The 25,253-nt window shown below is 46.6% G+C and overlaps 1 protein-coding gene across 1 annotated transcript in view; it reads left to right on the plus strand.

The window, feature by feature from the left end:
- LOC8035911 (choline transporter-like protein 1) overlaps positions 1 to 17,856 on the plus strand; it is a 28,635-nt gene extending 10,779 nt beyond the window's left edge. The window contains exons 8-18 of the mRNA XM_040216050.3: positions 1,370 to 1,490; positions 2,044 to 2,091; positions 2,182 to 2,253; positions 3,910 to 4,041; positions 4,563 to 4,669; positions 5,636 to 5,776; positions 9,793 to 9,905; positions 10,714 to 10,880; positions 12,875 to 12,967; positions 15,176 to 15,268; positions 17,727 to 17,856. Of these exons, the coding sequence (XP_040071984.2) occupies positions 1,370 to 1,490; positions 2,044 to 2,091; positions 2,182 to 2,253; positions 3,910 to 4,041; positions 4,563 to 4,669; positions 5,636 to 5,776; positions 9,793 to 9,905; positions 10,714 to 10,880; positions 12,875 to 12,967; positions 15,176 to 15,268; positions 17,727 to 17,789 (1,150 nt within the window). The 3' untranslated portion in view covers positions 17,790 to 17,856. The remainder of the gene's footprint in view (positions 1 to 1,369; positions 1,491 to 2,043; positions 2,092 to 2,181; positions 2,254 to 3,909; positions 4,042 to 4,562; positions 4,670 to 5,635; positions 5,777 to 9,792; positions 9,906 to 10,713; positions 10,881 to 12,874; positions 12,968 to 15,175; positions 15,269 to 17,726) is intronic.
- Positions 17,857 to 25,253: the final 7,397 nt, after the last annotated feature.

Here is a 25,253-nt window from a genome sequence, read left to right on the forward strand (position 1 = left end):
GGCCGCCCCGTCGCCCCCCCCCCCCTCCCTTGGATCCGCCTTTGGTTGTCTTCGAGGCGGCGTTCGAAGGAAGCTGTGGCGGCTACGTGCGAAACTGCCGACGCCCTGAAGAACAGGGCGGCTCTTCGAAGACAACAGCAGGTGGACCGTTGCGAGGTTGGAATTCCCGTTCTCCGCCGAGTCGGAACCCTTGAGCTAAATGTTAACGCATTTCGTCGGCAATCAGCGCAGCGAAAGCAGCGATTTAGGCGTCCTTTTTAAAGCATAGAATGCTTTTTCGACGAAACCATCCCAATCCTAAAATTTTGTCCGTCCGTCGGTCCGTGCATTTCCCTCTGAATTTAGCGGGGAAATGGGTGTCACGTGACCTATTCCCCAGCTCAATTTTTTCTATAAATTTAGGGGGGGAAATCTGATTTCGCGTGATCTGACGTCACGAGACCTGCAGACAAGTTGAGCTTCTAGGCTAAATTTAGCGGGAAAATTGTCACATGATCTATCACCCATTCAGTTTCTTGAATCGCAGCAAAATTGTTTCAGTTTCGCTGCGAGTCGTAGCTGTCCCCCCCCCCCCCCCCCCCCCCCCCCCCCACACACACACACACACACACACACTTTGCAAATTTGAATGTAATTCTGACAATATTTCAGTTAAGGCGGCTAGAAGGAAAAAAAAGAAAGTTACTCCGGTCTGCTGGCGCGTTAGCACTGCAGACTTAGAGTCAATAAACCGATCTGACGAGCTAGTTTCGTTACGCTGCTGCTGCCGGCTTGAATCATGGGAACTGACAGTCTTTCCGCACTCGTGACAACATCACTGGAGCCGAGCACGAGACGGCACGAACCATCTCGTCCACGGGCGCCTGTCCCCTGTGAACTACACTTACGGTGGCGTCACGCATGCGTGGAACGCTTAGTGAGATCGGGCTATTTAAAATGAATAAATGGATGAGAACGGCACGGAGTCTTTTCGGGGACATCGCTCGTTGCCGCGCCTAGACTGCGCATGCAAGCTCCAAGCTTACGACACGCTGAAGCGTTACTGAAAGACCTCCCTGCCGTTCTAGCCCTGTCACCAATTAGAGTCTGACAGAGCGAGACCCCATTCATTGCCAGCATGACGCCCCAGGTTCATATGTAAACAAAAAAGTATGCAATGTCTTTTAATATATATTTGGAGATGAGCGCGTTTGTATAGGTGTAAGAACTCACGATAGAGTTACACGCGGGAGGACAGAACACGGAGAGCACATCTGTGCTACGTCAGTGTCCGTGTCCTGTCCTATGTGTAATTCTTACGTCATTTTGAATATCTCAAAATGAGCCAAGCGGTTTGTGCGATGAAGATGAGCCTTATGTACGTGTACAGGCTCAAATGGAATCGGAGCGTCTGGAGTTACATCACGGACGAAAAAGAGGTCAAGATTGCATCATTCGAACTTTACAAGGTTTGGTGGATTGTCGCCCTCACCATAGTGACGACTCTGACGGTAAGCAAGCCTGGAATATCGTTATAGCTCGCGAGAGAAATGTGTGGGTAAATAAGCGGTATTTGCTAGCCAGAAATATATGAAATGACGAATGACGTGCTGAAGAATACGTTCTGAACAAACAAAAAAAAAAGTTCAATTTCTGTCTTGAGAGTTTCTTTAAAAAAAAAAACAATCGAAGAATTTTTTTAAAATTTAGTTAAAAAACGCACTGAAAAGATTAGTTAAAACGCACTAAAAAAGAAGTCTATTTTTTTAATATTTTCTTAGCACGTCTAATTTTTAAAAAATAAATAAGTAGATCCAGCTTAACGTTAAAAGCAAGTCTTGTGCGAGGCATAATAACGAACCACAATTGTTGTGCCATATATTTAGTTTGATATATTCTCTCTTTTTCTTTACGCTCTCACATTTCATTTCGATAAGCCTATACTAAAGCAATATTACCGGGAGAACTTTAAGACAGTCATGTACTATTTTTGTTTAATTAAAAAAAACGCGTATGGCCGATAATCGCTGTTTTTCATTAATATTATCTCCTGCCTGTTTTCAGGTTATTCTTATAATACTCATTATCTCCATTTCCAAGCGAGTGCAGTTGGTGAGAGCACTTACCATTTTCAGCCTAAGCGCGTTTTCTCAAGCTCTGGGTACGAGCTGAATTTGATGTGCGGTTCATTTGCTGGCGCAGGTCACAACTCTTTTTACTGAAGCTGGCAGGGCTCTCGGAGACATGCCGGTTCTTTTTATTCAACCTTTCATTGTGAGTATACGTGTAGACGTATTCGACTAGACTAGCTTCTTGGAAGGAAATAGTCAATACGAAGTTAAGAATGTTTTGCTTTTTCGTATATAATATCAGGGTATACTAATATTTTAATATCAATATACCGGGAGTTCCCGAGAAAAGACGACCGTGTTTTTTGGCTTGGGTAAGTAAACTATGCATCGCAGAAAGCTCAAATTCTGTGAGAACTTGACGCCAACGGTTCGGATACAACGTGAATGATTGGGAACATGTGACGCTACCTGGATCGAAAGATAACCGAGAAAACGACATTTCCCTATAAGCCGACGTCCAGGCCTATCTTCAAAACAAAAAATGACAATGTGGGCGCATGTGTGACATATGTAAGTGAACAATTCTTGTCAGCAAGAAATAGAAAATGTTTTTCTTACGGTCCTCTTTTCTCGGAAACTCCTGCATGTATGAAAATATATGTATGCCTACTCCCTTGTATATAATAGCCCTTGCGAGTTCTCAAGGAAAATAAATGATGATGATGATGGTGGTGAGGGGTGCCGCGAGCATGCCGAGGATCGAGTTCGACCATGTTCGACTTGCTCGAACTTTCAACGTGCAGCTCGAGTATTGTGCGCATGCGTAGAAATTGAAAACGAGCTGGCGCCGCCTGGCGAAGGAAGGTTGAAGTTAGTTATAGGATAAATTGTTTCCATTAGAAACCTAGGTAATTTGAAAAAAAAAACACACGGTTGTTGTTACATTGTGAATTATTCACACGCTACATGTTTTGCTTTTTATATTGTGAATATGACCAAAGAGGGCACCAATGTATGGTGCTCACTTCTATGGCTTCTAAATAAAGACGTCTGAAATAAAAAAAAAATGAAATAGTGTGCAACCAGTGGTCTTTATTCCCTACAATGTATGAGAAACTAGAGTTCAAATATTTTTTTTTTCCGGTGAATTTTAAACGTTTATGTTGAAGTCGGCTGGTCACCCTTCAATAAGTCGAATTTCGTCGAATTTTGCCAAAAGTTCAGGGTTCGCTGAACTGAACGCCGAACCGGCTAAGAATTCCAATTCAGTCCAATTGTCATTCCAACTGATTTTAACTGGAACCAATTGGTTTTAGTGGTTTCCAACGGGAAGCAGACTGGCCAATGGGTTTAACCAATACGACATATTTTTTTTTCATTTATAACCTGAATGGGTTCCAAATGGTTCCTATTGATTTCCGTTGGTTCCCATTGGCAGTGACCAATTGGTTGTCCAAAAACCCAATTGGTATCAACGGAAAATTCCAATTGGAACTTAATGGGAATTCTTCAACTGGATAGGTTAGACGAAACTTCGTCCTACTTCTAAAACAGCAGTTACGTCGTACGAAATACCGTCTGCATGACACTGTCCGGGTCATGCGTCTTGCTTGTATGATGATGCTGTCACACTGGTCGTACAAAGACTCCGCAGACATGTTCGAAGTGTGCATACACACGTATGAAGCAAACGTGTGCTTCGAATATATGAGGAAATGTCCGCTGATACTTCTGTCATGATGTCTGCAGTAAAGACCGTGTCATTTGTATGACGTATGAGCAGTGTGTGTAACTGGGGCTTAATCATGGTGCGCCGAAATGCATCCTCTAACATTTCTTCCGCTCCTCGGTGTTCCAGACGGCTCTGACAGTGACCCTCATCTCGAGCCTGTGGCTTCTGGGCCTAGTGAGCATCCTTTCCGTGGCCCATTGTTACATCAGCGACGAGCACAATGACAGCGTCATGTTCAAGCCCGACGACTTCTTCCTGGTAGGTCAGCCGAAACCTCCGAACAGAGTGGTACTTGATTTGCTTTCCTTCCGTATTGCGAGGTAGCAACTCTTTAGTAAGTTCCTTTTTGTAGCGTGAGCTACACTGGCCGAGGTTGAGCAGTTTCGCGTGTCTCGCATAATGAGCCGTGCTCCGTGCTGCGCATGCGCGAGGAGCAGTAACGTCACACGGCGCACAGCTGGCGCGCCGGACCCATAGAAACCGTCACCGACGCTGTGACGTGGCGGCGTTGCATTCAGCCACGTCCAGCGGTCTGGCCGAGCCGTACGTTTCTCGTCTAAACTGTACTCCTTGGGAGCACGTTCAAATTATGACAGTTGAGTGTCCTTTTCGGAAGCCTCTCTAAAACTGCGCTCATACTGCTCATGCGTCATTCAAAAGACACATCTTCGAAGCTTGTTTGCTTGATACATCTGTATGCTTGTAACATGGAGACGAAAGAAACCTGATCTTAGAGGTACTAACCTTGTCAATTCCTGTTTGTTTTTCCTTCTGTGAAGACGATGGCTCCGTTCTACTTGATATTTTTTCTGTGGCTCGTCCAAATCGTGTTGAACTGCCAGAACTTCGTCGTCGCGGCCTCAGTGTCCAGCTGGTACTTTACGAGGTATGCACTTTTTTTTTTTTACAAATTCAATGTATGTCACTGAGCGCTAGTCGAACCTCCAACGAGGCTTTTACCTTTGTTCAAAGTTCAAGCCATTAAACATGAATATAAACTCGTTATAATTAACTGTCCCCTGGCCGCTTTATAAACATGCTTCTAGAATCATGCTCTTACAGACAGTTAACTCACCTTCTTCATACCCTGTCCTTCGTGGAACATCTTTCTCTTCGCTGCAGGTGTTTAGATATCTATAGGCAGTATTCGCTGGACATCACATGTGAATGATTTATTAAAAGTGCATGCTCAGAACAAACCACATAAGCGCGCTTAATGTAAGCGCGTGCTCAGCAGATGCGAAATGAGCTATGGCCGCGGCGAATATCACCTGTACCCGCGTTCCTAACATATTCCTAAAAGTATTTTTACAGATAACAGTTATACAATGTGTTTAATTTCTAATGGAAAGGTGAGCCGTGATAAGTTTGTACCCGCTTGATTGTTAAGCATAAGACTTCGGTGTCTTTATAGTTTTTGTTTGTTGTCAACAATACGAGTTCATGACCCGATATTCGTAGCCTTCGTATGTAGATATACTGCAGTAAAGGGAGCATAACCTGCCACATTGTCCTGCTTTTGAATGACATGTCACAAGGTACATCTCTTCAGCGAATCTTGAAAAATGGCCTGGGATTGGGTAAATTCTCATCTTGCTTGACTACAAGTCTGACCACAAATTGGCGCCGCTTGGCGCATCATCCTGCGGACCGAAAGAGCTTGAGCTGGCGTCCAGACCAGCAGCGTTGGCTTCGTATAAAATTCGCTATATTTGTGTTTGCATTTCTGTTGGCTCTGGAAAGTCCTTGGATGATCGCGTTGTCCACACGGAAATTGTATTCCCATTTTAGGCACGATTCATGCCTTCGACTTTTACTGACGTAGTGTTATTTTTGTGTTCTTCCTGGACAGGCACAAGACCCAGATGAGCTCTCCCGTGCTGGAAAGTGCGGAGTTTCTCGTCGCATACCACATGGGCTCCGTGACCTATGGATCACTGCTGCTGGCTATTGTGGAACCAATCAGGGCCCTCGTCACTGGCGCCCATCTTGCGTGAGCCACTGCCTTTGCCAAATTGCTTTGAACCTTTTCAGAAGTTTTTATTTATTTATTTTATTAGTGGACAACTATACTCCGTTTGCGTTTACAGGGTTGATGCAACGATGTTCAGTTGGAATGTTCTTCACATTACGGGAGCTTACTGGTACTAATGGGACCCAAGTATACTCGCACGCAATGCCACTGACCAATGCGCCTCTTTGTTGCGATCTAACTTGAAAGACAAATGCGAGTGTTTTCTTTTCATTATCTCCTTCGCCTAACTTGATGACGTAGAGACCGCAGTGTTGGCATAGTCCCTAGAGTGAGGATATTTGAATGCGGCTCGTAGATTGGACCTTAACATTGCGTGAGCACTCGATTTGGGCTCGGGGTAATCAATGACTCGACAAGCGTTCGCTGCAATGCCGATGACAGCCGAACCCTAAGAATGTCTGGAACTTAGCGCGTGTTCTGTACTTTGCCAACTCCATCGCATGGCTGTGATAAGCATTAGGGAATTTTAGAATAGGGAGCCTCAATTTCTCCGGGTCCCCCAAGCAGTTTAAGGCTGCACACTCGCGTGCGCCGAACTTCTGCGCTTGTGCAGTTCGATGCGCTCCCCAAGCTGCATGCTCGAGGTCCCAAAACGTTAGGGATTCTCAAACTCTTTAATGAAGGCTATAATCGGCTACAGATCAAGTGACCACTTGTTCTAGCCAACGTTATTAGATTACCTCAGTTGTGGAGCCCCCGTGGAAGGGGGTACACCCCCTCTCTCTCCCCCCTCCCCCACTCTCTCCAGTCTGCTTACCGTTTCTTGAAGCGCCATCTATATTTTATTTTCAGAACTATGTGTTCCATAGAGTACGGCGAAACGCCATCTAGACTACGTGCTTCGAAACACGCGTATTCCATAGAATACACTGCAGTTATCATAGCAGCCTTTCCCCAGAAGCGGTGGCGCGTCGAACGACGGTAGGTGAGCCGTGGAGGGAGAGGGGGGTGCTGGCCGTGCAAGCAGCGCCTATGGGCAGTTTCGTAACTGGGCTGTTCTGGCTGCTTGTTGAGGGGGCAAACGCTGTTCGTTATTCTTTTTTTTTTTTTTTTTCTGGGTCTGTCACTGCCTGGGGAGAAGAAACTAACCCCTCTTTTATAAGCTATAAACGTCAGAAATTCATTTGAAGCCGTATTTGCGCATACTGCTTTAGTCTATTCATCCTCCATGTCGTACTGTTTTTAGTTGGTCGTGTTCAGTCAATGACCTTTTGAACTGAACGTTTCTTAGACCACTACTGATCTGCGTACCCACTGTATCAATTCTGTATTAAAATAAATGTATCTGAACAAAGGGGGTGACAATGCGGAGCGCAAGTTCGTCTGCCTTTTGCGCAGGAGTTGTGCTGACGTCAGAACCACGCCGTGCTCTGATTGGCTCTGATCGAAGGATAGTGGCTAGACCTCAAAGCAAGCCGCCTTGAGGACTACCCACTATCCTTCGTTCAGAGCCATTCTGAGCTCGGCGTTCTGACGTCGCAACAACCCGTGCAAAAGAAGCAGACGAACTTGCTATACTCGTTTTCGCGTTAAGAGAAAAGGAAGTTTCGCGCATTGTTCATACGCCGCGCGAAGTAGTTCTTAATCTATTTGGTCGTCGGAGAACCAAGCGATGCTTTTGGCGTTTGAAACGTGTACATCCTTCGTAAAAAACCGTACTTTTTTTTTCTTTTTTTTTTATTACGGTTCTTGAGATGAAAACGAGTATAATTGAAAACTTTTCCCAGTACTTCGCGAAGACGACATGCGATACCGTCGGCCATGGAAATTTTCGCGGGCCCTACAAGGGCCAAGTTTTAAAATGCAAAATAAGATTTCAAAACCAAGAAGCACGCCTAAGGATCTTTGCTGACTAGGTATGTTCCCAGCGTGACACAGCGCGAACAAGACATCTTCGCATCTTACTCATAAAGTCACTAGATCCAGGGAAGTAGGGCCATTGCATTCCCTGCGCACTAGCCGGACACAAACAGCCTGCAAACCTAAAGACGACCAAAATATTGCAAGGCGATTGGCTGATCTATCTCTCGTCAAGATTGCTTTGGAGCGTCATGGTACTGAAAGTGTTCCTCGCCGATAGACGCGTCTTAGGCAGTGTGTTTACAATTAACTTATCAGTCATGCTTAACTCCACAGATATCTACAAATACATTATCCTTCTCGCGTATTTAAAGGCAAGGAAATTATTTTTCAATGCAGCCAGGCACCGACGCCACAAGTGGTAACGGTACGACGAGGTGCGCTTGTTTCGCCGGTGGGTGGGTAACCACTTTTCGGTATACAAGAAATGTCTTTATAAGGCAACCCATCATTGGGAATTTGAATCCGCTGTCAAATTAGAATGGAGAGGTCAAGGAGAAACGCTCATTCCGGGGACTAAAATGTTGACCATAATGGAAGCTTGGCTACTTTCGCCTGATCCGGTGGCTATAATTACTCAGACAAGGCGTTGAGGAGAATCAAACTTTACCGCTCAAATGGGTGCAGCAACTGAGCTCTTTCCACATCACCGATAATTCTAACTGCGAATTAATTACGAAAAAAAAAAGAGAAAAACTTGATAATTGATAATTGCTAATTATGTCGTAAGGCGTACTCGTAACATGCAATATGCGGGACAACACTCGATTCAAATTATGTTTAAGACTGCGGTCGCCACAATTGTTATTACCCTTCGATTTGTATATAAAGTCTGCATGGAAGACTTTAGTATGACTTTGGACTAAAGTTTGGACCATTGACTTTACTTTGAATTTGGACGAGTCTGGACCAGTGACTTTAGTTTGGCTTTGGTCTAGAGCCTGGACCAGTGACTTCAGTTGAACTTTGGACTAGACAAACCAGGGACTTTAGTTTTATTTTGGACTAGAGTCTGAACGATTGACTTAATTTAGTTTGGCTTTGGAGTAGAGCCTGGACCAGCGATTTAGTTTTACTTTGGACTAGAGTCTGGACCAGTGACTTTAGTTTGACTTTGGGATTGAGCCTGGACCAGTGACTTTAGTTTGACTTTAAACTGGATTCTGGACCTGCAGCAAGTTTAGTTTGGCTTCAAACTAGAGTCTGAACCAGTAACTTTGATTTGACTTTAAACTAGTCGGGTCATGTAACTCTAGTTTGACTTTGGACTAGACTGACCAGTAATATTTGTTTGACTTTCGAGTAAGGTCTGGGACCAGGGACTTTATTTTGAATGTGGACTAGAGTCTTGACCAGTGCCTTTGGTTTGACTTTGGACTAGACGGACCAGGGACTTTGGTTTGACTTTAGAATAGAGTCTAAACCAGTGACATTAGTTTGACTTTCGACTAGACTGACCAGTGACTTTAGTTTTAATTTGAACTAGGGTCTGGACCAGTGACTTCAGTTTGACTTTGAGCTAGAGTCTGGACCAGTCACTTTCTTTTGCTTTGAACTAGACTGACCAGTGGCCAGTTTGTGTTTGGACTAGAGTCTGGACCAGTGACCTTAGTTTGACTTTGGACTAGACTGACCAGTGATTTTAGTTTGACATTACACTAGTCTTGACCAGTGACTTTAGTTTGGACCAGAGTGTACATATTTAAAGATTGATAGGTCAGAGCTTGAAGAGCTCTTCACGCTCATATTATTTACGAGACGGATTGCTGAAAACAACTAAATTGCTGGTGTGATTCTTTCCGCAGAAGTATTTGTTTGTAACGTCACGACAAGTTTGCAGCGCTGACTATGTACGAAGCCCGCGGAGACGCTTCGCACTTCGAAAGAGTGCCATGTTGGCAATGCGCACGCACATTGCTACCATGTCCTCTGAGAAAAATATTGGTTTGTTTTTGTGGCAGACGGAGTTAAGGCATAATGTTTATTTTTTTTTTTTTTTCCTGATACGTGATATTCTGAGTCGTAAACAGGACACCCTTAAACCCCCCCAAAAGAAGATAACGCAAAACGTGGCTGCATACGCACTAATTTTTTTTTTGTGTGATTTTATCTAGCGTGGCCCCGAAGGTGAGGTCATGCTTGCGGTTGGAGACATGCTGGACCATGTGCTGCCGATGTTTGGACTATTTCCCGATGTACATCAGCAAGAACGCATTTATTGTCATGGGTAAGAACAAACAAACAAATTCTCTTTCAGAATTTAGCGGACTTGAAAAGGCAACGCACCCCAACCAGGGAAACCGCATAAACCATAGTTTCACACTCAACCTCTCACTTGATAATGCGTATTCCCTTCAAAATCCTCGAAAGCAAGTTCCGTACGTCCATCTTACTATAATTTCTCGGGTAATAGGATTTCTTCGACATCAACCGTCGAAGAAATACCGCAGCAGGGAGCGAGATCATAGCAGGCCACGCCCGGCACTTCTTAAGCTGCTGCCCCCCCCCCCCCCCCCCCCCCCGCCCCTGCTCGAATGCATGACACAAAAGGAACGGTGTTTGCCGTAGACATATGATGACAAAATTATCTGCGGAGAGGTCTGAAGGACCTTCGAGACATGGTTGCCTCATGTGTATACTTCTAACGTATCTGCAGAGTTTTATATTACCGATGTGACATCATACAAGGAAGGCCTAGACAGTGTCTGCAAGCTGCCTTTCGTATGATCTACTAGAGCCGCGGTCACACTGCTGATCCATCATAAAGACGAATGTCTGCAGACAGTGTCTGAAGCCTTTCTTGTAGGACGTCACATCGGACAAACGAAAACTGTCTGAAGACATGTTCGGAGGCTGCACATGTATGAAGCAAGAATATGCTTCGAACATATACTTGAGGCATGTCCCAAGAGTTCTGTCGTCGTCGTTGTCTGCAGCGAGCAGTGCCGCGTCTTTGGTGTGACGTATACGAGTAGCGCGACCGCGTGGCTGTAGGCTTTCACCGACTGTAGCAACCTTTATTTTTTTTTCGACAGCTGTCCATGGCCTCAGCTTCAGGACGAGTGCTAGGAGGGCCCAGAGGCTGCTGGCGAGGCACCGGGCTCAGCTGTCCGCCATCGACAGCGTCGCCGACTTTCTGCTCTTCCTCACCAAGCTGGCAGTTGCCGTGCCGGCTGTCTTCTGTGGAGTGTGGACCATCACAGTGAGGACGCTGTTAGCGCGACATTGTTGGCGCGAACAGGCCTTCACCGGTTTCCTTTCTTTTTCTCGCAGTATCCAATAACCTTTTATCAAAACTACTATAGTGGTGGTAAATGCTCAGCTGGGGAATTAACCTATGTGGTAACTTTAAATGCTCGCCAGCAAACTTTCCAGATAAAATAGAAAATAGCTCCAAAGTCGTCTTTGCACTAAATGTGTCACGCAGTCCCTTTTTGTTTAAAAGCGTCGGAAGGGTGCTGTTGGAATTGACGTCCCCGCGAGTTTCCGGTCAAATCAGAGGGCACACAATCCCCACCACAGCACTGCTTCTTGTAACGTTCATGAAATATTTTAATGCGAAAGCATTAACTGTCCCAGGGAACGTGGCCGTCGTTATCTGTAACTGTCTGTAGCAGCGAAACGGCAGTTAAATTCCCATTGGCGAAAAGCTCAGTAGCGCAGACGCTTCGTCACGGAAGCCGGCGGGGCGCTCAAGGTCAAAGCGGACGCGCCTCAGAAATAAAACACCAGGAAAAGCAGAGCAACGCAGATGTATCGTCACAGAAGCCGTGGAACCGGCGGGGTTCGCTGCGCGTGCGCAGTGGGGGGAGCGTTATATCACTGCCGGAGCGCCGTGTGAAAAAGGAAGACGTGGCTCGCTGCTTGTAGGAATGCGCTGCGTGTAGGGATGCTTTCGCATTCCTACTCGTAAGCAGACTTAAATGTCTTTAGCGTACGCTATATTTTTATGACCAGTTCTCCAGGTGGTTAGCTAATTAAGGACCGGTTAGTGAGATACTTGTTGGCGATTTTTGAATACTCCCCTGAGACGGTCGATTCCCTCTTGTATGTTGAATAGGGCAGCAGAAGGACCTCGCTAAAGCCCCAACTCCGTGATTTCTGTAGAACTTGATGGTCCCAGGAAATCTGTTAACAACAAGTTCAGGAAGGCCTGCCGAAACGGGGCGACCGGAAGTATTTTGGGTGATGGCTTATGTTTGTAAACGGGACGTGTGGTCACAGAAACATAACCGGTTAACTGATTGGAAGTCTCTGACCACTCCAACAATCTCCCTCTGCGCGCTATCATCTTTGTCTACCGGGCTGCGCTGTGAACATGCGCAGTAGCTCTTCTTTGCGGAACATCCGACTCTGCGCATGCATTCACAGCCCAGTGACTTTGCGATTCTAGCCTAAGTGATAAGCGCTGAGTATAAATTGGAAAGTAAGCAACCTTGCTGCATGGCCCTCTACCGTCCACGATGACCAGGCAGTCAAGCGCGCGCCATGATTGGCTCAGATCGGTGGGAATTAAAAGCACGTACGTGGGGTTAGGCGGGTAAACAAACGTACGGGGTGCACAAGAAGCAGACCAACCTGCTAACCGTACATACGTCATTTCTTCTTGAGACAGGGCCGAAAAGAGCGCAGCTGTGATAGTGACATCTTTGCTTTGTAATAGTCTAGCCCCATAGCCAACCGGCAACGGTCAGGCGGCGCCAGCAGCGTGAGAGCGCACGGTTATACCCTGTCTCGTTGTAACTTGGCAAAGGGTGAACGATAAGCCCCACATTGCGTGCCGAAGGCTTCGAAATTCTCGACGTGTACGAGCGCAACGCACACATATTTGAGCATGATGCAGCGAAAAGCCTGATACTTCTCCGGAGTTGAGGCGCGCTCCGGTGATACGCAGTCATGTTCCGATTGGCTTGCCAGGGCCGTAGCCTCCGCTCACATTAGGCGATCACGGCTCCCTGGGATACCCAGTATTTCTTGCTTCAGACACTAGGCTAAGCGGCGCCTCCGGAGTAAGCGCTCACGTTTGAACAATGCAGCCGCCACTCCCAGGGGTACCCAATATTTCTTGTTTCAGTCGCTAGATGCCGCCAAACCAAACAGCATTGCAGGTTGCCTATAGGATGGACATCCAACGAACGCTGTGTTGGGACATTTAAAATACACTTTAATTGTTTCGTTCTTTTTTTTTTCTTCAAGGATTCCTTGACGACTGTGAATGTGTGGGTGCCCCTCTTCGCCGGAGGGTTCATCAGTTACTACGTGGCCGACAGCTGCATATCTGTGTACGAGGTCAGTTCCGTTCTCCAGTCTGATAACAGTCCTTGAGGTTGTTTTGGTTTTGCTCTAACCATACAATGTGATCATGACTGACTGAAGAGGATGTGGCATCACGTATTAGACAAAGACAGTGGCTTTGAAGTTTTCGGTGGCTCATGTGACACGAGCCGCTCAGCATATTGACATGTTTTTTTAAGGCGCATATCTTAGACGCCCGTTTCTGTGTTTCGAGGCATCGGCGTCGGCGTCGGCGTAACCGCGCAAAATTTAGCAGGAAAATTGACGTCACGTGACTTCGACGCCAATACAATTCTCCGCTAAATTTAGCGGGAAAATTCACTTTCCCCGCTAGATTTAGCGGACAAATTCAGTTTTTCCACTAGAGTTAGCCGGAAAATTGGCGCCTCGTGACCTCAGCACCACTTCAATTTCCTGCTGAATTTATAGCGGGGAAACTGAATTGGTGTTGAGGTAACGTGGCGTCAATTTTCCAGCTCAATTAGCGAGGAAATTGTGGGAGGAGGGAGGGTATGGAGGAGGAGGAGGAGGATGGGATGGTACGGAGGAGGAGGAGGATGGGATGGTACGGAAAAGGAGAAAGGGGAGATGAGGGGAGGAGGAGAGGGTACATAGAAGAAGGAAAAGCATACCCCCCTCCCCTCCCCCTCTCCCCCTCAAGAGCTGCGCTCTAATTTCGCATTACAGGGATTTGTAAACGTCTCATTTTTTAATAGGCCTTATTTTCAAAATAGGGTACATTTTAAGTACATCGTCCCCATTGAAGCACACAAAAGCAGATCGGTGTGGGTTGGGGTAAGCAACGTATTTCCTCCATCTAAAAAAAAGCCAAAAAGAAAATCGTAATTTTTTTATAGTATTTTACTGGTTTACTGCTTTTCTGGGTGTAATCATACGAACGATTTCACTACCTTTTCAAGTAATCAAAACTGGACTTTTAACACCCCAGTCAGACACGCTAATTTGGTGCACTTCAACGGAGTGCACCTCACCTTTAGTGTCATTTGTGTAGTGTGCCACGCAACTTAATCTTCCTGAAGAACGCAGTCGGCCTCAAGTGAGTTTGATTCTTCTTTTTGCTGGCTTGTGACGATCGATCAGAATCATACAGTTGGCGCAAATATTGTCAATTAACGTAACGTTGTCTCGTAACATGTTTTTATTAAAAGAGACTAAATATTGCTGAGACATTTATGCCTTTGCTTTAACATTTTAGGAATCCAACAGTTATATCATCGTTATAGTCATCATTTCCGAGTGACACTAATTTATCCCGTGTGGGACCGAAATACTTCAAGTGACATTCGGTGAGCTAAAGTGCACTTGGTTGAAGCATGGTTCCTGGAACGCGTCTCCGAAGGTATGTTTGCCGCGTCCCAAAAAGTGGTCTCTCCATTTCCGCCTCGTGACGTCATAAAATCGTCATGCTGTCGCCGGTCGCGACCCTGGCGGTGTTTCATCACCGGTGGTGGATGTAGCAGACGCCTGTTCTGCTGCAGGCCGCTCTCTGATGTGACAGTCCACGGAAGCTTCAGCACCCAGACGTTGGGATGCCATCACGTACGACAGCGACACTCGCCTTCGCTCGTGCTTTCCGCCATCATTTCTACGACCAACCGCCAGGATCGCGACATCCGATAGCATGACACTCCGGTTTTTGTGACGTCATTTGCTGCCACTTTGGGACCACATTTTGATGTATGGGCAGAATAAGACGCTAAACACACCAGTCCCAGACGCATTCCAGGCACCAAAGTTGCAGTGCACTAAACTAGCCCGTCTGACTGCGGTATTAGAGGCCGTTTAAAACTATTTCGAGTCGATTTCTATTTTAGAAAATGGTTGTTTATTTACAGTCATGAAGAGGTCAACCTGCTTAAAAGTTGATTTGCTACTTTTATTTTTGTACGTTTTGAATCTAGTTGTGGGTTATGGCAGCTCTGCATTTATGTTTCTGTTCTATTAACAATACCATGCAATGGGTTTCGTGCAGTCATAAATTAGAATACCGAAGGGTTTGTCTCGCGTTACCAACATCTGAAAAGGCGTACCGGATCTATTTATTTTATTCGCAGAACACCTACAGCTCCTCGAGGACATTATTGTAGAGAGAAAGGGGGGAACAGGAAAGTTTTTTTTTTATCCGCATGGCTGGGCATTGTATGTATAGTACGTAAAAGCTCGCGTCGCCGTTTCCTGCAGATGACGATAGACACGCTGTTCCTGTGTTTCTGCGAGGACAACGAGCGGAACGATGGATTTAGCAGACCGTTCTTCATGAGCGAAGCACTCAGGGTGAGCAGGCTTTTTTTTCCTCGTTGATGCACATGCACTACATAGTACGAGTTGGGTCTACAGGCTACACGCTCGCTATACTTCGTTTCAGCTTAGGTCCGAGCGCGGCCGATGTCATGAGCCGAAGGGCCAATCAAACAGCGAAAGAGGCACAACGTCATGGCGTGTTCTCTGTAGTTGATAGAACCAGCCGGTATTCGCCGTCTCTCTGTGCTCTGCTCCTCCGCCGGCTAGTCAAGCGCATAGAGTTATTATAATGTACGCTACAGGTTCAAGTGCCACTAGTGTGCTGACGCAAATTGAAGCAGACAGCAACCAGTCTGAAATTGACTTCCGGTAATGCATTTCTATGGGAAAAAGTGAGTGCATTTTCTCTCTGCGCTCGATCATAAGAGCAAATATCCCGAATAATTCGTACGTACTGGGTAGCTTGGAACATTTCTCAGTCAGGCCGACGAAATAATTGGTCAGTTACGGTGTTTTTCTTTCAAATTCATCGCATTAAAAACGGTGCTAAACCGGCTTTGTACGTGTATTAATGTGCACTGTCGAACACTGTTAGCGCGAACACGACGTCGGTGCTTTTCAGCGTGGGGATATACGTGCCAAACGAACAAAGAACATCTGGAAATTAAGAAAGACGGCAAGAACTACGCACTAACACTGGATCAGTACACGTGCATATACGATCTAAATAAATTGCCACCACGTAATATATTCTGATTTTAAATAAGTAAGTACCGCTTTATTTTTTCTGCTCTGCGCGAGCTTCTACATTCAAAATATCACCCGCACGCTCGAAATCTTTGAGAACAAGCGCCCGATAAAAGCTGCCCGGCAGAGAAAACAATACGAAGAGACACCTTTTATAGCCCACGGACTTAATTCTCTACGTTTTGAATGTTTTATCCGCTCATGCACGACGGGGCATTTTTATATAGTGACAGGACTGGCATATTATCAGTATATAAACGTCACCGGAATGCTGGCGAGCCTTGAACACATTCTACATTCCTTTCGATTGTAATTTTGCTTTGAATCGTCGCTTGTTCTTACACACCTGCTGCGGAACACACATTTGGGACTGAAATGTAGCAGAGTTAAACATTGCTGAATGAGGAAGAAAAATGCGTCAACTAAAGCAATTACACTTTTACAATGTTAATTAAGACACATACTATTCGGTATGACCGAAATAACCAAAGTGTTCCGTGTTATTTTTCGGCGAAGAGGCAAAATGCACGCGCGTTTTCCCATAGGAATGCACAGGAGCACCGCAAAAGTAGACTGGTTGCTGTCTGCTTCAATTTGCGTCACGGAAGTCGCATAGACACTAGCGCCAGTTGAACCTCTAGCGTACATTATAATAACTATGGTCAAGCGCAGAGAACACGCCATGACGTTGCGCTTTTTACGCTGTTTGATTGGCCCTTCGGCCCATAACATCGTCCGCGCTCGAACATAAGGTGAAACGAAGTATAGTTCGACCACAGTCAACGCGCTACAATCCGATGGAGCGAATCAAACCGCGCCACAAGTGCACCGTCACGACGCTCGTTGTCTTTACGCGTCTGCTATCGCCGGCTAACCCAATCACGCACAGAGGAAAAAAAGCGCGGGATCACCCCGCATTCACGTGCACGCTCCTGTGCGCCACGGCATCACACTTTTGGCGTTGTTTGATTCGCTCCACCCTGAGCTCCGTGTAAATACCGGATTGATGCATGAATGCGGATGAACCATTTGGGTAGGGCGGCGGCTTACGCCATCTATAGCCAATGTGGTGCTACTCAATCTGGTTGGGAATTTTAGTGTTATCCAGTGGCATTTATCCCTTCGAGGAGCACTGAATTAAAAAAAAAAAAGAGCCAATTACACGTTCGTGTTTAGACAGCATAAGGTCGGTCTTCCTCTGAGAAATGGCGACAGTGTTTCTTTCCCCGAGAAATGTAGTCAGCGCTGTACGCTCTCGTGTGACGTCACAAACATGAGTTAGTATTCATGCGGCGTATACGGACAGGATGCCGCATGTCCTCAGAGGTGTATTCTATAATCTCGTTTGAAACCTAAAGATAACCGGAGAGGTATAGTTTGCATCATGTGGCCAAATGAAGCGTTTATTTGTTGACTCGATTAACTCTTCAAAGTGCCCTTTTCATCACCTGCCTTCTTGAGGCGTCCGTTATACATTGCTTTCAAAACCCAGTCGAGCAACATTGGTGATCGCCATTTCTTGGGCACCAAACGTGTGATTGGATCCAAGTCCTCGCCGAGCGCTGACGCAGCACTCGTTTCCAGTACGACCTGAGCCGAGTTCGCGGCGAACGCCTATGCAGGTGTCCAACACATGTTCAGAGTACGTGCCCAAGCAATGGCAGACTCGAATAATTAGCCCGGCCGCTACTAGATGGCGCTCCCTTTTGAAAAGGGGCTATAGTGCACTTTTGTTTGATTGCAGGACTTTATGGAAGAGAGCAAGGAGGATCTCGTGGCCACCAGGATCACGGGCACGACTCCATAGGAGTTGCATTACGGGGCACTTCAACGAGAACCATCATGACACTGTGTTCATTAATAAAGCGATATCTTACGTGGGTTCGAGTCCAGCACGGCTTATCGCAACGTCGTCAGCTGTATCGAACCTTGTCATTGGCCGTCTGCGTGTAACGCCGGCTACATTATGATACAAATGATGGGTGATGATGATTGTTACGAGGTAATGTAAAGGACCGAGACGAGACACGATAGAACTCTCGACCAGTGCTTCGGGAGACAACGACGGTGGGGTTGATTCTCGAGACTCTGGCTGATCATTACCTTGCACCGCTGTTCCTCCATCAGCGGATGCTTGTTCAGCAAACGAAGTGTTTGTATTTAGTTCTGGTAACTCAGGTGTGACTCGCGGGAGCCTGCCCTCAGGTCTGAGATGGTGGCCGTGTCTGTAATAGTTGGTTCCGTCCTCCAGTGGCACTTCCACGGATGGTGAACCTGTCGGGCTGACAACAGTGGCTGGCAACCACGACGGACCAGGCTAAAATTCTTCACAATGACGCTTGACCCTGGCCTCGACAATTGAGCGCGACGTGCTCCTTTGTCCTGGTGTAGCTTCTGCTTCAGTTGTTTTAAGATATATTCCCACCAAATTCGGACGCAGCGCTTTTATAAGGATTCTCAGTTCCCCTTCCCGTCAGTAGCTCTGCAGGGGATCGACCTGTCACGTTAAAAAAAGTTGTCCGGTACCGAAAAAGGAACTTGGCGATTTTGGTCTGAAAGTAGCAGGGTTCAGCCTTCTTCAACTTGTGTTTTTACGAACTGAACGACACGTTCAGCAGCACTGTTTTACGCAGGGTTGTGCGGTAGTACCTTGATGCCTGGGATGCGATTCCTTTTGGGGAACTCCAGGAACTTGTTACTCGTAAATTTGTTCCGTTGTCCGATAGGACGACTTCTGGAATTCCTCGCGTGGCAAACATAGTCCTTAAGGCATTCATAGTTGCTTCCGAAGGTGGAGAGGACGCAGGGATCACTTCATTCAACTTGAAGTAGGCGTTCATGAGGACTAAGAAATAAAGACATTGGAAAGTCCACCAAAATCATTGTGTAGTCTTGTCCGTGGTTTTTCTGGAAATGGCCAAGGTGTTGACTGCACTGGTCGACGTAGGTATTGATGTTCATGGCACGTCGCAAAGGACTTGACCTTGCTGGCGATGTCGTCATCAATGTGAGGCCATCACATGTGGCTTCGGGCAATAGTTTTCACCTTTTCGATGCCCCGGTGACTCTACTGGAGAAGTTTCGAGAGTTTCAATAAGTACATTCAGGAGTCGATCTTTCTCCATGCATAGTCACGTTCAAAAGTTCACGTACTTTTGTACGGTCCATCGCTTTGATCGGCAGCTTCGGCTGAGCTGGTCGCCTTCGGAAGTTTGTCCTTGTCCATCTTCAACGAGGCTTAGTCGAGCAACATGAACATCATACTTCCTTTAGGGCGGTCGTTGATCCAGATCCCACTTTTGAGACGTTATCTTTGTGCTCAATTCATGTCAGAAGATCGAAAGGGCTTACTCACGTTGGTAAAAGGAAATAAAATAATTATTGAATTCAACGGTTGGGGTGACCACACAAGCTTAGGTTCCGTTTGCGGTCGTCACACAGGCTTACGAGTTCCACACGTTCGCACCTTCGCACACACCGTGCCCCGGTCACAGGAGATATCGACGTCTTTCTTCTTCTTCCAAGTGGTCGCTTGCTTTCTTAGAAAAATGTCTACAAGCGTGCTTTGAAGCGATTGTGTGTCCGTTTCTGGCTTGGTTCTAAGCGCTGCATGCGGAGATCCAGAGAACTGACTCGACTTGCTTTTTGTACAGGGCAGCCGAGCGTTTGGACAGGCCGCAGCAGAGCGCGCGAAAAATATCAAACGTTCTGCCTCTTATAGTTCCAAAAATACCGCACTACGGCGGAATGGCCAACAGCGCGACACATGCATTTCAAGGCTTGTGCACTAACGTGACATCCCCGGCCATTATGGTTGCTTTGCTGAATAACCGAGGCCCACGAACGTCCCTCTTCCTCCATGGAACGCCATCACGGTTGGATGTAACCAACTATGCAACTGGACCCGAGACCGATAAACTAAAAAGTGATTTATTTGCGCAGTAACGAGTGCACACTAGAGCCACTAAATGAGCTTATTTAGTGGCACTAGTGCACACCTGGCGGCGTGCTAGGCAAAGCAGAGAGGTAACAATGCCCAGCGTGCTTCAACGCGTTCATTGAACGCTGACGCACCACTCGCATCCCACCGGTGTCTTCGCTCGACCTCATCGTGATTACGGCAAAAGAGAGTTTTAGGGAACCGTCTTCGGCGCATCCGATTTGGTACGATGAGCCCTCCGGTACGAACTGCGCATGCGCTAACACAGAAGACTGGCTTATGCGCAATTCATGCCGGAGGGGGCCCATCGTACCTTATCGGAAGTCCAGAAACGGTTCCCTGAAACTCTCTAAAAGTTCCGGGGGTAATTTAGTCAGTGCGGTACAACCGTTATGCCGAGGTCTTTAACGTGCGCCGCGCAGAAGGAATACACAACGGCACGCCGGTACGATGCTCATCGATCTGGATGAGCATCGTACCGGCGTGCGGCCGTGTATCACTACTGTGCCTGGTGCTCGTTAAAGACCCCAGTCCACGAGCTCTGAGCGAGAGAAGCGCCTGCCCCACTCGCAGTGTCGCATGCTCACTTCGTGCTGGTATATCGCTTTGGGAATGTGGACCCTGAGATTTCGATTAAAGTCGACAGTCACCGGTGTCCTTCCTTGCCCTCGGCGGAGCCCGCGAGGACGCGGCCCCGCCGTTACTGGGTCTTGTCTTTGATACGCCTCAACCCCGACCGTGTCCCCGGGTACAGCAGCAGCAGCTGCTTTATCCTGACAGCGACAAGCATACCATCGCCACCACCGGCGTTCAAGGCCCGCCATCTTGGCTTCCGTCCCCGACAATTGACAGGCTCTCTCAAATTACCACCTCCCTGCTAACATCGGCCCCCTCCAGAATACAAAATACAGCTGAGAGACAAGTCGCCCACTAAGGCGCCAGCGTCCTGATCTTGATATCACCGGCGCACTCCCTCATACCTCCTTCCCTCTATTCTTTCTTTTTTTTTCTTTTACTTTTCTTTTTCTACGGCATTAAACGTTTTCTGACCGACCCACTGAGGCAAGGCAGGGTAACGTCCGGCTGTATAAACATACACACACCACAACTTTAAATGGCTGACCAACTACGCGCTGTATAAATATCCCCACAACCCCCCCCCCCCCCCTTCCAATTATTACACACACCACTTTTTTTCAGTGTTATACCTCCTGGAGGCCTCCCCTGCAGTTGTTACATAAATCTCCAATATGGTTTCAGAAACCATAGCAAACGTGCAAAGTATCATCACTCTCGTTTTATTAACCGTTATCCACATCGCCATAGCTTTCGAGGCCACCGACAGTCGCGCGCTCGCTCGCCCCGCACGCTCTGTTCCAAATCCAGCCCCGTTGAGAGCAGCTACACAAGCACTCCGTCCAGTCTCAGCCCTTTACAGCCGACAAGGTATTTTGTGGATAAACGGTGACAGGTTGAGAGTTCAGGGGAAGCTCCTCCCACCTCTTTCCACTTAGCAGAGCGAAGGCTATTGAGCAGGCAGCCTCCTCTCCAGGGTTCGCTCTACTAAAGTGGAAAGAGGGGGCGAGAGGCTTCCTCTGAAATCTTAGCCCTCACTGAATAGAGCGGTCTCTGACGTTTCCAGACTTATTTACAGGATGCCGTTCAAGGCGCTGCGGTTGGCCGCGCTGGTCCTCTCGGCGGTCTGCGGCGCAATGGCCAAAGCCACGGTGAATTCAACGGACGGAGGGTACGAGAATCTTCTGGTGGCCATCGAAGAGAACGTCCCATACCACCCAGACATCGTAAACAACATAATGGTGTGGCCACCTGCGTCCACGCGTGTTCTCCCTGTCAGCCATTTTCCCACGTTATAAAGCCACAGGGCAGTGAATAGGAGCAACACCGACCTTAAAAGACAAGGCCCGGGCATGACGTCATGGTTTGTGGATCCCCGACGCGCCCCAAGCGGCGAACACCCTGAAGCTTGACGAGAGACGCCGCAAAAGCGGCAGACGCGTCCGTCCTGGCGTTGCCACGTGCTAGCGTCGTCGGGAGACGCATGCAAGACACGCGGGCGGCGCTGGTGAGGGAAGCTGTGCGGAGCGCAAGTTCGTCTGCTTCTTTTGCGGGGGTTGTGGTGACGTCAGAACGCCCGGTTCTGACGTCACGTCAACTGCCGCAAAAGAAGCAGACGAACTTGCGCTCCGCATATGTGGCGCGGCATGGATCCACTAGTGATGACGTATTGGGGGAAAAGGCGCACGCTATGTCTTTTAGGCGGTATTGATAGAAAACACTTTAAATGAAGCTCGAAAAGAAGAAAAAAAAAAGGGGGGGGGGAATATTGTATGGCACGTTGCTGGACAGTTGTGTTGCAGACGTGAAACACTCTAGTATCACGTGACGTCAATTTTAACGCTAAACTTAGCGGGGAAACTGAACTGATGTGCAGGATCACGTGACGTTAATTTTCCCTCTAAATTCAGGGGAAAAACCGAATTGCCATATAGGTAAGTGACATCGGGTCACGTGACGTCAAATTCCCCGCTAAATTTAGCGGGGACAATGAATTGGCGCGGAAGTCACGGGACGTTCATTTTCCCGCTAAATTTAGCTGGGAAATTGACGTCACGTGACCTCATGTCACGTGACCTCATGTCACGTGACCTGATGTCACGTGACCTGAACACCAATTCAACTTCGCCGCTAAATTTAGTGTAGAAGCAATCGGTGTGTAGGTCTGTAACGTTCCATAATGCAACACTGCGCGCGTTGCATTATGGTACATCGGACGTCAAGGGCCATGGCTTCACAAAATCCGGAGCCACTAGCCAAAGAACGTTTCACGCCAAAATGCGGGAACCGCAAGTTTTACACGGCTTCCCGATAGATGGCGCCAGCGTCTTCCCGCGTCGGAAAAGATTTTACGAGGCTTTAGAACATCCGGTCGTAAACATGAGTTAGGATGAGGAAGTTTAAAGAATGAAAAATATCTGATCCTCGATTGGTGCCGCCTGTTTAGGCACAACCGATTTAAAGTCCATTCAATATAAATGAATTGGATCATTGGATCAAACGACTATTTCATCTAAAAGCCAATTGAGAACTGAAATCAGAAGAAACTGGCCCTCGCCAAAAGAACGACCCAGGAGGAACCAAAAGGGAGAAAGGAACCTTCAGAGCCCGACATCAGCTAAACCAGACTTTTTATTCTTTCGGTCATTGCAGGTTTTGTTTAGGAAGGCATCGCAGTTCCTACTGGTCGCCACCAGGGGAAAATTCTACTTCAAGGACGTTATGATTCTGATCCCGAATGCGTGGCTGAGCATCAGCAACGCGGAGGTGATGTGGGAAGACTCGTACAAGGACGCGGAAGTTCAGATCAGCGACGGCTTCACGCTGCCCGGAATTTTAGAGCCCGTACCTCTCAGAGCCGTGAGCCCCAACCCCGTGCAGTTGCCGACAAAGTACATCACCGAGCTTAACGGCAGTACGACCGCCCAGTACAAGAAACCAGGTGATCGCTCCTGTACTCTCAAATAGTCCAGCATACAATTGGGTTCGATCGAGGAAGAGGAAATGAAACTCGGTTTTTCGTTCCGCGTATTGCAGAAAGCTGAGAAACTCCAAGTATGAACCTTTGAGATCGTAACATTGCGTGGGTAAATATATAGAAGTGGAAGACGAAATTGTTATATGAGTCGACGTCCACCCAAGCCTAATTTCGCCTGAAGAGTTAACATGGTGGACGCACGAGGCATTTATTTCGGTGCAACAAATTTGTCAGCAAAAAAGGCAAATAAAGTATTTTAGACTGCCAGCTCTGCCACAAGTCGAGCTGGCAGTCTAAAAACACTGTATTTTGCACGTTCTTTTTCTTTTTCGTTTTGCTGGCATGTGCTTTCCCAGCATTCATTTCACACCATCGAAATTATCGGAGCCCGTCGGAAACAAACTATACTGCTCACATAGTAAAACATCTGACGTCACATTTATTTTCAATGTTGCCAGTAGAGCATCTGAACCTCTCAGAACAAACTCAAAAAATTAAAATTTTGTGAGAAAACCAAAACATTGTTGGGACTCGTAACTTGGGTTACTATAGTACGGGTGTAACTACTAATGGGTCGAACCAACTTTGAAGCAACTTAATGAGCTTCACACAATTATGTAACTTCGCCTTCCAGAATACCACCTGATACATTACTGGGCAACTCATCGATACGGCGTCTTGTCCGAGGGCTCGAGTTCAAGTGCGGGTGGTATAGACTTCTACTGTAGCGCCTACGGAGTGAGTATATGGAATTAAGGGGCTTAAGAAAGGAAAAAGGGAATTAAAAAACAACGATTTTCTCAAGTTCCCCATAGGTCCGACTGTCGAGGAAGAAATACTTAACCTGACTAATGGTCTTAAAAACAGTACCGCTGCAGGGGAGGACGGCCTCAAATTAGAACCAATTAAGCATAACTAATATCCACTCCGCAAACACATATGTGCAACGTGATCATGATCACTGAATGTTTTTTTGTTGTTGTTTTGCTGTTTACCTTTTATTTCTGTACATTGAATGTTGTATTTATTCTCCCCCTCACGTAATGTATTCCAATTGGGATACCTTTGAGGAGATAAAATCTGATCTGATGTCATTATTAGCTGGTCGTTTCCCAAGTCGAAAGAAAGTAGCGCGAGTTTGCGGTATACACACGGGTGGTGCACAAAACGTCATAAATAATTATAGGTTAATCTCTGTATTACCCGTTTTTTTTTAATATTAGAACAAATATTAAATAGCCGACAAACTCGTTTTTTTACACATCAAAATAATTTCAGAACAGCAGTTCGGATTTCAAAGGAATAAATCGACGGAAATGGCACTTCTAAACATTAAAGATAAAATTATAACCAATACAGAAAATAAGCAATATACGATCGGAATATTTCTTGACTTTCGAAAAGCTTTCGACTCGCGGTTAAACACAAAATACTGTTAACAAAGCTGAGTACCTATGCTTTAAGGGGCAAAGCGCTCGAATTGATATGCACTTACTTGAGCTCTCGTTCACAATTTACCGTCTATAGCGGCGTTAAGTCTGTTATTCCACAGATCACATATGGTGTTCCACAAGAATTCATTCTTGGATCATTATTGTTTCTTGTTTATATTAATGATATTGTACATATCTCGCATTTTACGGACATAGTAATATTTGCAGACGATTCCAGTGTTTTTTTTCTCCCACAGTGACCTCAGAAATTTCGAAAGCGTATCAAATGATTGGTTAAATATACTATCCACGTGGCTAGTGACAAACCAGAATGAATTGAATATT

This window comes from Ixodes scapularis, unplaced genomic scaffold (genome assembly GCF_016920785.2).
Source record: "Ixodes scapularis isolate PalLabHiFi unplaced genomic scaffold, ASM1692078v2 PGA_scaffold8__174_contigs__length_109621045, whole genome shotgun sequence".
In the NCBI taxonomy this organism is placed as follows: Eukaryota; Metazoa; Arthropoda; class Arachnida; order Ixodida; family Ixodidae; genus Ixodes; species Ixodes scapularis.